Consider the following 15687-nt stretch of genomic DNA (forward strand, 5'->3'; position numbering starts at 1 on the left):
TGAGAGACCACAGGTCTGCTTCCTGCACTTGCTTCCCCTCCTCACATCACCCCCCATCCTTCTGGGATGTCAAGTGTGCTAGGCTGACACCCGCAGCAGTGGTTATTATGAGTGATTATTCATGCTTCTGTCTCAGGTGTGTCAGAGAGCCCGACCGTCCGTCCCTTCTCACATCGCTCTGTTGTAGGGACGACTTGGCTGCCTGGATGAAGTCTGGTCGGTCAGGGGTCCACCTCCAGTAGGCTTTGTTGGCTTCATACTGCTTCTTGTAGTCCAGCTGTTTGTAACAAGACAAAAATAGATCATTTCATTCCATGGGCTGAATTCATAACCGCGCATGGCCTGGGGGGACACACTGTGCATCTCAACATACAAAAAATCATTGTTCTTTATGCAAACGAGAGCCCCAGTTAATATTTCCGGACAATTTATGCCACTAGTCAGCCACAGAAGAGGTCGTCTTGTGGGACTATTTGTCTCAAAATAGGGGCTAAAATTTTAAAGGCCTCAGGTAAAATAATTCTACAATTCCTTTCACTGTCAGTGTAGCTCATCTTCAGAGTAAAGGACTTTCAATATCTAGCTAAACTCAGGCTTGATCTTTTTTAAATGATTAAATTTAGAGTATTCATTTCATGCCAGGCACTTTTGTCAGTGCTTCCTAACTACTACCTCATTTAATGGTTGCAATGGCTGCATGAAATTGACAGCTGAGGAACCAACCAGCGGGTTAAACTGCCCAAGGGGAGGCAGCTCATGAATGACAGAGCTGGGACTCAAACCACCAGAGACTGGCTCCAGAGTGGCTCCCACACTTGCTAGACCTTCCCTGAGCTGGCCGTGTGGCTGCCTGGGGCCAAATCTGAGGCACAGGAGCACATGGTGCTTAATCTGTGTCCTGGGAAGAGCCCTCAACAGCAGGCACATTTCTTTCCTCACTCTTTCATTGTTCTGTGAAGGTGTATTTTGCATATCATCAACTCTGCATGCTCTTGAGGAGCTTTTCATGAGGTCTGCTTTATGATGCCCTGAGTTTTCTCCAGTTATTGTCATATTTTTCAAACCTACAACAGAGCTGCAAGAATCCTAAAGAATACCTGTATACCCACTACCTCGACTCTACATCATACATTACAATGTGTTTGCTTTTTCACACACCCATCCTGCTACCGACCCAGCCCTCAATCCGTCCTTGGGATACCTGCAAGCGACCTGCCCACCCCTAAGGTATTTGCGGACCCTGATTAATATATGTTCTCTCTGACACTAGGGGCATTCACTGGGTTATAATGGTTTCATTATGTAAGAAATTCATATATTTTTTGAAAGTTAATACTCATCAAAATGCACAAAAATATCGCTGTGGTTGAGGCTTTAAGGTGAGCAGGAGAAAGACACAGGCTAACTTCTGGCAGCCTCAAGTGACTAAAATGTGCTTCTTTGCATGGGCATATGCATGTGTGTGTGTGTTTTCCAGAAGAATCGGGTTCTAAAGCAGGAAAAGACGAAGATATAGAGGGTAGAGGGAATGAAAGATGACGAGACAGTTTCCAACATGCAACCTTCATTCCAGAATTAAATCTCCTATTTCTCAGCCACCTGGCAGAGAGGCTGAGTGGGTGTAACATTGTGGCACAGGTTTGGCCACCCTGGCTCTTCCCCACTCTCCTCTGCGAGAAGCAAAAGCAGCATTTAGATTCCAGCACCAGTAGTCATGCTGCTGGGGCTAACTCTTGATCCAGACTCATTAGAGCTCAATCACCTGAGGAGATGTAAAAGGAGGTCATGTGTCCTACAGAAGCGAAATCCCCCATTAGCCTTGGGAAAGTTTCTGGAACTTACGTTGGTGTTGACTTTGTAGGCATCCTTGGCTGCTTTGATATGAACAGAGTCTGGCACAATGGTGCAGTTGGACTTATTTCTTTGGTAAACTTCTTTGTATTTCAGCTGGGGAGGAAACACAGTGAGTCAAAGTTAATTTTTACAGTGGCCCACCAAGCATTAAAAAGGCAAGAAATTAAAACCATCACTATAATACACAATGTTTCATAAGGCAGACTAAGTCTGTTGTGAAGAAAAAATGCTACCATGCACTTTCCTCGAAAGGTCTTGAAGTCCGTATTTTTCATCAATATCTCTATTTGGAGGAACAGATACAGAAATGCTTTATTTTTCTACAGGGAGAGGGAATGGGCTGCTCCAGAGAAAGGATCAAATAGAGGTTTATGAACAAGTGATGTTCATGTTTGAAGTGCCAAAACTTATTTTAACATAAAAAAGTGAAAAAATATTTTAAAAATACTTTATAATTCCTGCCTTCATAAACAGTGCACTGGATGTATTTAACATTTTTCATGGCACATGAAATACCAGTTCACAGAAACACCAGCAAAAAAAAAGATGATTTTGGTTTCAAGCCACTGGCTGACTGCTGCTCAGGAATAAATAACTGGACCAGGGTTCACTATGTCACGTTAGAAAGAGCCCAAGATGAGAGGGGCTGCGAACATTCTGGTACTTACATCACTAACTTCATCTTTGACCTTTCGGACGTGCAGCAACATGGGTGTGTCGTGGATTGTCGTGTAGCCTCTTGGCTTGGCCTTGTTGTATTCCAACTTATAAAGTATCTGAAGGAGAAGTAAAAGCAGAAGGAGACAATATTGTGCATCTCAGTTTACAATATAATGTAGCATAAAAATATGCATGCAAAGTGTTTCGTGTGCTTTTTGAGTGTACCTAAAGGAAAGAGAATTCCATAAAAATCAACAGGCACTTTCATGCTTTCTGCTAAAGCTCCACTGCCTCTAAATTGGTGTGTTTGCCAATTTAGTTAGAATAACTCTTTATTGTAAAAGAAGAGTTCTGAGCAGAGCAAGACATTTAACATCCCTGCCCTCCCTCCCACTAAACAGCAGTAGAATCTTCCAGACATCGCTGACAATCAAAAATGTCCCTCCACATTTGCAAATGCTCCCTGAGTCTGAGAATCCATCCTGCATTTCTTGCACTTACATCACTAATTTGTTTGTTGACTTTTGTGGTACGCAGGTGTTCTGGAGTATCCACGATTGAGGTAAACTTGTCCTTTGATTTTTCATAATCTTTTCTGTACTTGATCTAAATTGCAGAAGAGAAGAACAAGTTAACTTGAAGCAGAATAGAGGGCTTTAACGAGGGTAATTTTCCCCAAAAGAGTCCCACAGCAAATAGGATTATTAGATAAGCCACGGGGTCATACTTTCTCTTTTAATCTTAACAGAAATGTTTAATGTAAAACTGTATTTGAGAGCAATAGTGTAATGGAGTGGGGAAATAAATCATAATAATAAATGACATTCTCCATATTTTTATACATTAGAAACCCAGGCACAGTGAGGTTAAAAAATATGAACTAAGGGACACATCTAGAATAAATCCTGGAGCCAGGACTGGATCCTTGCTCTCTGGACTCTGACAGATAATGATTCACTTAAAATATGCTGCATCAAATATGTATGATGTCTTAAGGTATATATCCATGTCAAAGATTAAACAGATATAAAATTAAAAAATGAGTATATATGGTTTAAAGTATTTATGATTTTTAAAAAGACATTCACTTTTTGTAATTTCCAAGTCATGAGTGTTTCCCATGCACACAAGCCATTTAAAGCGGTACAGATATAGAAAGCGCAACAAAATGTCATGCATGACTATCTGATGATCACATCAGAACAAAGGAACAAGTTCAGGCAAACAAGACGTTCTTATGGAGACCTCATCTCCCTCATTTCACATGTTGACCTGGTGCCAAACTAAAGTGATAAAATGAGTTTCTAATACAAAAGACTGATTAAAAGCTCTTTTTTTTTTTTCATGTGGGAACAATGGCATTTTATCAATATCTGGAAGTTATGCAATTATCTGTTTTTTTTTTTGTTTGTTTGTTTTTCTGCTTCAAATGTACCTTCCTCTGTGATGCAAAAGTGGTGGCAAGAGCTTCAACTGACCTTTCAGGAAGACAATGTTACCAGCAACACTGCCAACAAGTGTGTATGAGGACAGATATGCTGGAAATAACCTAGAAAATTAGCATCAAGCTCAAGAGGGGCCATAAATATGTATAATACTCAAGGAGCTGCACCACGACCCTCCTCGTTCCCAAATGGTACACTTGCAGTGATCACTGAACAACGGATATTAAATGAAAACATTATTCAGATATTTTAGATGCCACTGAATCTACTTATATCCTCAATCCCTAAGGAATCCATTTCTTTGGGGCAAATATTAAAAAAATTGAAATCAGTGTTATACCAGTTTGGAAATAGAGTCTAAAACAGCCTCAGTTACTCTTACTGGGAGGCACTAGATGATATACGGATGTGGCTGCCACGCAGTCACATGTGGCCACAGGCAGAGGTCATGTGTAAGGAATGAATACTTATGCAGCAGGAAACCAGTCTGGGCAGGGAGCGGGGAAGGGAATCAAGGAAAGCGTAATGTCAACGCCCCCAAGGCTTCTCAGTCTCTTCTTCACATCATATCAGACATTACCTGGCTCCACATGTGTGTGTTGTAGAGGGCAGTCAACATATCTGGACGTAGAATTTCATTACATCCTTGTTTCAGAAGCATCTTGGCACTAGATTTATATTTTCTCTGTTCATGCAAAGAGCAGTGAAGCACAGAAGAGACTTATGAAGACAGAAGAGAACAGGGCTCTATATCCCAATCACTTCTGAGTGAAGAGATGTAGGCACACACACTTCATGTACTCAAATATACATGTGGGTGAAGACACTAACTACAGGGCAGTACCAAGCAGAACGACTGCGATACTTGCAGCGGAGAATCCGTCATCCTTCCAAAAGGGGAATAATAGAGCTAGTCCCACCAACACCGCCTTACAGGACAGAAGACGTCACTGGAGTAGAAAAATGCAGTTTAAGGAGTTCTGTCCTCTTTCCTTCCATTAATTTGTGTCTTTGTTTTCACGTCTACAACTCAATTTGCAGTTTACAAGTAGATCCTCCAGGAGAATAAAGGGTGAGAGGACCGACTTTTCTGTTTATCTTCACCACAGCACATGTGAGGACACAGAGTATGGACTGGCACACTCAAAGAGCTCATGGGCTCTTTGGGTGGCTAGACAGATAATTTGAAACGGAACATCCCAATATCATAGGCAGAACCTATGACATCCTTGCAGCAGACGGCACAACATCTCGTGAGAAATCTGGAGCACAGTCCTGCCTGGGCTGTCCAGCCAGCCGCATCACAGTACCTGACTGATCTGGTCGCCTGCGATCTTAGCCAGCAGATGTCTAGGCTCATCGACTACCAGGTGGTATTTATCTTTCCGCTGCTCATAATCAGCTCTGTATTTTTTCTGCTCAAACATCATATCAAATCATGGCAAGAGTACAACTTCAAGGCTACACAGCAATGTCCCAAGATAAACACTCCAGAGAGCCAGAAATAGGTCATTTCTAAAGATGGGCTTCCAAAGCATCCGGAATAGTAATAATATGGAGGTAAAGAGAGTCTATTGAAGATCACCTGGAGAAGGCTAGGACTTGGGATAGATCTGATTTGATGACACCAAAACTGGACAACCTTGTGCTTAAACATCTTCCATCTTTAAATATGGGGCCATAAGCAATGTTAGGTTTTATGGCATCTTAAATAAGGTACTAATGAGCTATAGGTTTACTATCTAAGGTTGTGAGAATCAAAAAGTATATTCGTGGGCAAATTCTACCAATTGTCTTATGGTAGTAAATTTGATTATAAAAGAGACCCCGGAAATCCTTCGCAAATTAGAAAACAGTAACAAAATTTATCAAGACTGTATTCCTAGGAAGCTTCTGACAGTAATTCTTCAGTCATCCCGTATGGACATCTACTGAAAATGAACTAAATCGTTGTTGTTAAAAATAACAAAAACAACAAAAAATTCACATATTGAAATAAATATACCACTGGCCACATTTTTATTTTTAGATACTTTTTACTAATTTTCTAACACTGTTTTTTGATTTCCATAAATCCACAGAAAATCCAAAGATAGTAAATTAAATATAAAACCATCCAAACATAAGTTAATTTGTAGCTTGCTCATTTCTGCCATTTTAAGCTGAATTTAAATTATGGCAACAGCAGTTCCAGGAAAGACTGGTAGTCTATAAAGGAATATTTTGGGTACAAATGGATACTTCTCTGCACTAATGTATGAGTAACAGTGGTAATATATCTGACTGCAAAAATCACAACTATCCCCTTAAGGGGGGAATCTTCCAACCACCGCCATTTCTGTGCCCTGGTAAGGGATGCCAGATTAACCTTGAGCCTGGAGTCTCCCAACTCTAGACAATATAATGTTTAATGGGTTTGGCTGATAGTCAACAAAATCCTTGATCTCCCTCTTGTCCCCCAAAAAGCTGTGCTGCCCTATGCTAGTGCAAACAGAGGCAATGATGGCGGTGGGGCCCTCACACCACTCTGGACAGTCCCTTTCACTTATTCACTGGACAGTCTCTTCACTCTGTTTTTGGTAGAGCCCATCAGATGATGACATTATAAGAGTCTTTCCAAATCTTTATCTTGAATCAACATTTAAATTGACCTTCCTGTTATTTTATGTATTGGGTTTTAATCAAATAACTCTATAGACTTCTTAATGGAACTGAATAGGCTTAAATGGATCAAGTCATACGTACCTCATTCATCAACTGAGTTGCATACTTGAAATGCTTATTGATTGGACAATCTGCAACATACTTGAAATCTGACTTCGTCCTTTCAAATACCTCTTTATACTTATACTAAAGAAAAAAGAACATGGTTACTTATAGCAGGCTGTGATTACCTTAAGAATGAGACATATCATTTATCCTATCATACAACTGAGATGATTTACTCATGGAGGCTAACAAGTAATTACTGAACACTTTGCCTCCTAAGGCAATGAAACGTATACCCAGATGGATACCTAAAAACTAGCCTCACAGTACATCCTTTATTGAACAGATGTCAACTGAATCTATCTGCCACATTAGGCAAAAACATAAATCAGTTCCTTCATTGTTTCTATATAAGGGTTATTATTGTATTCTATGTGAACTCGAAAGCACTTTTATTCCATTAGTTTGAAATAATTTTCCAGTAATTAATTAGATAATCATAAAATTTTAAACCAGAGGTGAGCTAACATCTAAACTACCATCTTTTTTAATTTTTATTTATTTTATTTAATTTTTTTTTAAAGATTTTATTTATTTATTTGTCAGAGAGAGAGGGAGAACGAGCGAGCACAGGCAGACAGAATGGCAGGCAGAGGCAGAGGGAGAAGCAGGCTCCCCGCCAAGCAAGGAGCCCGATGTGGGACTCCATCCCAGGACGCTGGGATCATGATCCGAGCCGAAGGCAGCCACCCAACCAACTGAGCCACCCAGGCGTCCCTACCATCTTTTTTTAAATGACCCTATGAACTATGAATGTTTTTTAACAATTTTAAAGGACTGTAACCAATACTATGTGACAGAATGAATGCTGTCCACAAAGTTTAAAATATTTACTATCCAGCACTTTTTAAAAAAATTGTTGACTTCTATTTTAGAACTCAAAGGAAGCTAACCTAAGTGCTTTATTTTGTAAATAGGAAATGGGAAAAAAAGGCCATAAAAACAAAGTTATTTGCCTCAAGTCACACATCAAGTTTGTGGATTAAAATCATCCTACTTTGTGTTCGTTAGCATAGTAACGCTAACAAAGTAAGTCATCCAGAGACAGTAATAGGAAGGAAATTCTGGAAGAGCCATGAGAAGTTATACTAAGATGGCTTTTCATTAAATTCAAATAAATGATATAAATAAATAATGACTATAGTCAGAGAGGTCAGTACTAAGAAACTTCCTAAGCAGAGTGAACAATGCAGTACGTACTGCAACTACAGGGTCTAGAAGCTAGGATAGAGAGAGACATACGGAAAACTACTGCTTCAGCCTGATTCTCTCTGTGGGCACCGGAATATGCAGGTGATTCTTTTTTTTTTTTTTTATTTTTTAAGATTTTATTTATTTATTTGGCAGACAGAGATTACAAGCAGGCAGAGAGGCAGGCAGAGAGAGAGGAAGGGAAGCAGAGCAGGCTCTCCGTTGAGCAGAGAGCCCGATGTGGGGCTGGATCCCAGAACCCTGGGATCATGACCTGAGCCAAAGGCAGAGGCTTTAACCCACTGAGCCACCCAGGTGCCCCAACGCAGGTGTCTTATCCTTGAGTAGACATACCTTGCTGTAGAGAGTCTTGTTCTTTTCAGCCAGGGTGAAGTCAGGGGTGTCATAGGCATAGCAACCAATGCCCTTAAGCCAGGTCAAATCTTCTTTATATTTTACCTGGAGAAGAACGTCATCAGAGAATTTTAAGAACTTATCTCTGAACGGTAGTAGGCGAGGATCAATCCGAGTAGAACAAATAGAAGCTCTGACTGCTGAAGCATAAAGAATACTAAAGTATTGAAACAATTACTTAGGAGAAGTTTTTAGTAATACTGATTTCTGCTCATTTTATGGTATATTGTTGTGTCATATATGGAAATTTTAATTTTTAATACTAATTAAACCAATTCAAATTTGACAGGCATGTTTTCTTAGAAAGTATATTAGCTCAGTACCTATATTTTCACACAGAGAGCTGAAAATTCTAAAATGAGCATTGTTATGTGTCTTCATTTTTTCATGAATTGGTCTCTCCAAATGATCAAAACTAGCCTATTTGCTAGACAAAGTAGATCACTTTCAGTCCTGTAATAGGATATCATCCATTTAGAAGAAAAATTAAGTTTATAAATTTGAATATATTTTTCTCTCTCACAAGTTAAAGCTCAGTTATGTAGCAGTGAGTTTTAAGATTTAAATATCCATACAGAAGATCTGAAATCTGGCCAAGTGTTTCATCAGTTTCTATGCAGTGTTTGATTTTGTAAGTCACATGGGAGTTATGAATTCCTATGTAAAAACAGGAAGTTTTGAGACTCACATCACTGACTGCATCAGTGACTGCCCGGTGGTGGAAATGATCTGGGCGATCAGGAATGGACAACCAGATTCCCAACTGACTCATGTAGTTCTCCTTGTATTTTACCTGTGGTAAAAACACAAAGACAGCTATAAAGTCTTACCCAGCTTTCATATAAAAAAGTCTACATTTCTCTAGAGAGTTTTAAGAAAGGGAAAATACTTAAAAAAAAAAAAAGATAGTAGGTTATTAAGCCCAACAAAGTAGAAATATGCAGGGACATACTTTACTAATGTCATCTGTGACTTTACGATGATAAACAATGTCCAGAGCATCCTTCACAGTGTGGTATTTTCCTTTGGTCTTTTCAAATGTTTCTTTGTAGCGTAGCTGGAAAGAGAAAAAGCACACAGATTGTGAAAAACCACCATGCTAAATAATTGAGTTCTTTTAAGCTTGAACTCTCTTGAGTTTTCTCTTAGGTTTTCCCATGAATAAATTTAGAGAGATTAAAAAGCTCATTTTCACATCCTGGAAGAGAAGGACTTTAGGAGAAAACCAGTAAAATCTGAATAGAGTTTAACTAATAATGATGCATCAGTATAGATTCACTCATTGTGACAAATGTCCCATGGTAGTGTATTAACAATAGGGGGAAAAGGGTATAGGGTATATGGGAAGTCTGTCCTACCATTGCAACTGTTCTGTAAATCTAAGACTACTTAAAATAAGAAGTTTATTTAAATCTAAAACAAGCAAACATACAAACAAAAAAACTAATTGGGAGGAGAAAAAAGGAAACAACTTTGTTGAGCCCAAGACTTATTAATGAACATGGAAAGAAGAGAAAGATTTAGTTTCCAGCTCCTAGTATCAAAATGCCATCTCCAGGAGGCAGTCCTGAAACTTTGTTTTATAATCTTGATCTCTGTGGTAGTTCAAGAGATAACATCTCTGACCTTAACCTAAGACTATCATAGAAGATTCACCCTGTTTCCACAAGATGAGTTCTTCTCTGAGCAGTCTGTTTTCAACCTCAAGTCTTTTGGAGTAGCTGAACAAATACATAATTAAAGGTGTCTTTTGTCTGACATTTTAATTTACATTTTCACATGAATAATCTCATAAAATTGCTTAGCTCTACTTGGAGGGAATCGCCAGTGTAGAAAAGCCAAACTCAACGCCAGATATACCCTTGTTACATCCAGCTATTTTAAGGTCAACGCCAGATATACCCTTGTTACATTCAACTATTTTAAGGGTTAGAGTTATCAGCACTGGTCTGAGAAAGACCTAGGGGTGGGATGTCCACTGGGGTGTCCTGAGCCCTAGGTGCCAACTTTATTGGGTGACCATTCCCAGAGAGGGTGGTAACAGAGTAGGCTTGGTTCAAATTAATATTCAATAGTAACCTTGAAGTGATAAAGATGGGGATGTCACAAGACGACTCAAATATCCTAGGGGATAGATTGAGAGTCGTTTACAGGTTTCTCAGTTTATATTTTAAGCCAAACGATCTGTCCCTGGACCCCGAGAGTGTAGAACCAGTGCCCTAGTATGTTGGTATGCTGTAGCCCTGAGCAGCACCCATGGGCATTTTACATTTAGTGAGGAGCGTGCTAACAACCTTGGATGTGTCAGGAGATGCCGGCACTATGTGCTCAGCCCGTTTATATCAGGCTGCTGGATCTCACGCCACTATACACCAGGGGAGGGACCTATGATATCTCATAGCTTCGCGGGACAAAGTGCTCATTCAGGTAGCAGACTCCTGTCTGCTCCAAATGAAAACTGCTGACAAAATTATGGAACTGAGACATTGTTTCAGTTTTGCTGTGCCCTTTCATATTTCTGTTTAGAGATCACTGTAATGACTTTAAGATACCCTGAAATCCTAGAGCAATATTCTTAAGTTGAGGGGTTGTGGGGTTGCTTGAACTTTGGGCTGAGTTTAAGCCCCCATAGGCCCAGTCCTCCAGGGATTCTGGTTCTGGTAATGGGTGCAACGCACCTGCAGGTGGGCTCTGAGAAATGAAACTGATAAGAACTGGTTATCTACCCTAAGTTAATTTCATATCTTTATTAACAGATCATCTCATTACCATTGAAAGCCAGTCTTGTCCTTGTTCATGTGGGGAATGAAAATCTGTCCTTCCTAATTCTAACAAATGTGTCATTCTCATGGCTGAGGTGGTCAAGAGAAGAAAGGGAACAGCCTTTCTCTGCATGTTAACGAAGAGCCCAGTACCATGTCAAGAATGTTGTGTACATTATATCTTGTTTTGTCTAACTTCACTATCACAATTTGTATTCTCATTCCACATACCAGAAAACAGAGTCTTAGAGAAATTAAATTATACAGAATCACATAGCGGGCAAGTGACAGCAGCGGGATTTGAACCATGTTTGGCTGACTCCAAGACCATGACTTTATGGATAAGTAACAATTATTTGTCAAGTATCCCTAGCAAATGCCACCAAAGAATTGTAAGAAAGGGTCACTATTTGCTAAGAAGGTCAACAAGAAAAACAATAGGCTCCTAGACTCTCGCCGCATTATTCTTCGCTACTGTGCCTGACCGACTCTGTGCCTTTTGTTGCTTCAAGTGCAGCTGTTGTTCTCGTGATCCGTGTTGTGGACCAGGTCTTTGAACTATGGAGGACTGTAATATCTTCTGTGTCTTAGGTACCACAACCTCAGCTGTCCCTATCACAACAGAAGAAAGAGGAAAAGGACACATACATCACTGGCATTCCAGTAAGCTTTCTTGGCTCTGATGAGGATTGGCGTGTCTGGAACAGGGGTGTACTTGTCCTTCATTTTTTCATATTGAATCTTGTACTTTTTCTAAGAAATAAAGGCAGAAAAGAGACAAACTTAAGTTTAAGTGCTTTCATCCCTCCCAATTCACAGTCATGTCATAGATCCAACCTAGGACCATGATATATTGGGCCTGATAACAACTTTATCTTCTGTGTTTTGATGCTGCTGAGCATAATTACAGAAATTAGTTCTCTGATCAGAGGCAGCAAGGGAAGGTTTTAAGGAAACTTTTTTTTTAATGATTTATTTATTCTAAGAGAAAGAGAGCATGAGCAGGGAAGAGCAGGGGAAGAGGGACGGAGAGAATCTTTTTTTTTTTTTTTTTAAAGATTTTATTTATTTATTTGACAGAGAGAGATCACAAGTAGGCAGAGAGGCAGGCAGAGAGAGAGAGAGGAGGAAGCAGGCTCCCTGCTGAGCAGAGAGCCCAATGCGGGACTCAATCCCAGGACCCTGAGATCATGACCTGAGCCGAAGGCAGCGGCTTAACCCACAGAACCACCCAGGTGCCCGGGACGGAGAGAATCTTAAGCAGATTCCCTGCTGAGTGGGGAGCCCGATGCGAGACCCAATCCCATGACCCTGAGGATCATGATCTGAGCTGAAATCAGGAGCTGGCTGCTTAACCAACTGAGCGACCCAGGTGTCCCAAGATTTTTTTTCTTTAACCCAGTGCACCTTGGTGCCAAATTCTCAAACTTACCTCACTGACCAGGTCCTTTACATCTTTAGCATGCTTCAAGGCTTTGGTCTGGTTTCCAGCATGATGATGGGGTCTCTCTTTGGTGGCAAGTTCAACATACAGATACTAAATGATCAGAGAATAGGGATCAGATGTTAGAAACAGATTATTATTTATTATTATTTAGTATTTATTATTTAGTATTCAGTCATTTTCATTCAGTTCTAACTATTCAATGGGAGGGCCAAATCTACTTGTTCTGGTTTTTCCTGTATTTCTGTTCATTTGCTTCTTTCTGTGTTCCACATTTGGAAACATGATACATACATTAGTTACCTAACACCCTTACTGTTGAGTACTGCCTGATCTAAAACCATGTGGTAAAGAGTGTTATGGAAGAAAGAGTGGATTCTGACAAAGCCCTCAACACACTCCCACCACCCCACTCATTTTTGTCTGAGTGCATAAAATGTGGTTTCTTTTATCATGAATAATTGATAGGTCCTACAGAACGAATCAAGCAGTTTGGTCCACCGACCATTTATCCAATGAGAAAAGTTGTACACACAACTTAAAAAATAGACATGATATGGCTTGTTTATGTACAACACAACCACAGTTCTGATGGCCCCAAAGAAAACTGCTAGAAGATAAGGGCCATGAGGCTGCATCAAGGACAACCAAGCGTGAGAGTCTGTTACTGAGCCGGAGTGGGTAGCCACAGGCAACAACCCTCCCTGCGATGTCAGTGCTGTGGGTTTAGGAGTCTCTGTTTATGAAGCTCACCTGACTCTGAAGCTTCTGCCCTCGCTTGGCTCTTAAAAGATCAGGAGTGTCGGGAACTGAGGTGAAGATTGACTTCTGCTTTTTGCCTGCAGCTCTGTACACCAGCTGTACATAAAATAGTCATTACCATTATTTCTGCTTCATCAACACATTATGTTCTCTGCTGAGAGATGCCTTTAGTGCTTACTTTATAAAGAAACCAAGGCCTGTCCCACTGCAACAGGCTCAGTTTCTGCTCAATAAACCAATAATTTATTTACCTTCCGAGCCCTCTTTTTCTTTTTCCCTTGTATCAAAATAAGAGACATGCTGTAGCTGGCTCAAGATTCCAGCCTCTGACTGCATTCTCGGTCCTGCTCTCACCTGCCCTGTTCTAGGAGCCTGTGCCAACAACTACTCTCCCCCCCTCTTGACATCTTCAACCTTCTCATTTCCCCAGCCTTCTCCTTTCATCTGCAAATAAATTCCAGTCCTCTCCTTCACTAAGCCTTTTCCAATCTCTACCAATGACCTAGTTTCTACCTTTCATAGCCAAGCAGACGACGTTTTTTTTTTTTTTTTTTTCCCTCTCTTTTGGTTAATTTCCCAAGGCAACAGTTTGGCTTCTACCCAGCCATGCCAATGAAGTCACTCTCAAAGACTACCAAAAACTTTACGACTGCCAGATACAGGAATTGTTCTCTGTAGCAACTGAAACTGCTGAGCAGGATGCTGAAAAACATCCTTCTCTGCCTCCCATTCTTGCACTCTTCCCCTACATGGCTTCCTATCTTTCTAGGCACTCCTCAGCTTACTTCTATGGTTCTGTCCTCCAAAGGCTGCCACTGGTTGGAGTCAGGGTTAGCCTCTTTCACCCTATACTTCTCCTTGGGTAACCTCATCTGTTCGTATGACTCAATCATCAACTCTCCTAAGTCAGAACAAAATTTTCAACAATGCTCTGAACTTACCATGTTCATTGCAGAATTCTCTGTATTATGTCCATCTCCAGCCCAAATCTGCTTTTTTACCTATTTTGTCTACTTTGCAAAATGACTCCTCACTCTCCCAGGCATGCAGGCCAGAAACTTGAGGAGTCATCCTAGACTTCTCCCTCATTCCCATAACAAATGGTCATGAATTCTGGGCTCCTGACTTTGTGATAGCTTTTAAGTCCAATCCACCCTCTCCTTTCTCATAGACACTGCCCTAGCTCGGCCTCCTGTAATCATTTCTTCTCTTCCTCCTGTATCAGTCTCAAGATGCTCCTAAAAAACCTTCTGGGACACTTGGGTGGCTCAGTTGCTTAAGCAGCTGCCTTCAGCTCAGGTCATGATCCCAGTGTCCTGGGATCGAGTCCCACTTCAGGCTCCTTGCTTGGCAGGGAGCCTGCTTCTCCCTCTCCCTCTGCCTCTGCCTGCCACTCTGTCTGCCTGTGCTCACTCTCGCTCCTCTCTCTCTGACAAATAAATAAATAAAATCTTTTTTTTTTTTTTTTTTAAAAAAAAAAGCACTTTAAAAACAAAAAAACCCTTCCTAGGTCCTCCATTGGATCACTCTGCATGGCTCATTTATCTTTCGCAAGTCTGAGAAGGCAATGTTCTTAAAGTTCAGATCTAATCATGCCTTAATGCTCAGAAATAGTTCCTCAGTGATTTTTCATCAAGTCCAATATGAAGATATTGGACTTCATGAGCTGGCTTCTATCTTATGTTTCTAGCCTCATTTCTCAACATTCTTCCACACTCCCTTTCTGCTATTTGAAACTGTTTCCAATTCTAAGAACTCATTATGGCCATTTTCATATACTGCTCTTTCTGCTTAGAATGTTCTTCTTCCTCGTATCTGCCTGGAAAGCAGAGTCCTCACTGTCTTGATTATTCCTATATGATATAATTCATCATATTGATGTTTGTTTCTCTTCACAGATATGGGCCCATGGAATGCAGGGGCTCGGGTCTATCATTCTTTTTTCACCTTGTACTTGGATAAAAGATCTGAAAAACAGTAGTCCTTTGATAAATGTTGACGGAGTTTCATACAGTGAGGCAAACTAGGAAGTACAAATGGGTAGCAAATAAATTCTAATTATCAATATAAATGCCTGTTGAACAGATAAAATATAGGAGATAAATAATATGTATATACATATGAAGGTGCATATCTATTTCTTTACATATAAATTATATACAAGCATGAGTTGAAACGAAATATAGCTCATCTGCTTGGGGCTATTTTTTCTGTTACTTCTGAAAGAAAAGAAATAAATTAAATAAAAACTTACTATTTCTTTTGGGCTAAATTTCAAATAAAGCAAGTCAACAAACTCATAGAATCTTATGGTTAAAAGGACCCTGAATCATCTACTCTAATCTTCTAGCTCAGGAAACTGGGGTATTGAATATATGAATTATAC

At 40.2% G+C, this 15687-nt stretch overlaps 1 protein-coding gene across 29 annotated transcripts in view; it reads right to left on the reverse strand.

The window, feature by feature from the left end:
* Window positions 1–15687, reverse strand: part of NEB (nebulin) — a 207241-nt gene that overhangs the window by 35167 nt on the left and 156387 nt on the right. For 27 of the 29 annotated variants that reach the window (XM_032355562.1, XM_032355564.1, XM_032355560.1 and 24 more), the window contains 12 exons: window positions 13293–13397; window positions 12528–12632; window positions 11744–11848; window positions 9286–9390; window positions 9022–9126; window positions 8274–8378; window positions 6705–6809; window positions 5270–5374; window positions 3016–3120; window positions 2523–2630; window positions 1843–1947; window positions 173–277 (listed from right to left, as the gene is read on the reverse strand). In XM_032355562.1, the coding sequence (XP_032211453.1) occupies window positions 173–277; window positions 1843–1947; window positions 2523–2630; window positions 3016–3120; window positions 5270–5374; window positions 6705–6809; window positions 8274–8378; window positions 9022–9126; window positions 9286–9390; window positions 11744–11848; window positions 12528–12632; window positions 13293–13397 (1263 nt within the window). Of the gene's footprint in view, window positions 1–172; window positions 278–1842; window positions 1948–2522; window positions 2631–3015; window positions 3121–4539; window positions 4645–5269; window positions 5375–6704; window positions 6810–8273; window positions 8379–9021; window positions 9127–9285; window positions 9391–11743; window positions 11849–12527; window positions 12633–13292; window positions 13398–15687 lie in introns of all 29 variants that reach the window. The other 2 variants (XM_032355568.1, XM_032355540.1) reach the window with 2 other exon arrangements.

This window comes from Mustela erminea, chromosome 8 (assembly GCF_009829155.1).
Source record: "Mustela erminea isolate mMusErm1 chromosome 8, mMusErm1.Pri, whole genome shotgun sequence".
In the NCBI taxonomy this organism is placed as follows: domain Eukaryota; kingdom Metazoa; phylum Chordata; class Mammalia; order Carnivora; family Mustelidae; genus Mustela; species Mustela erminea.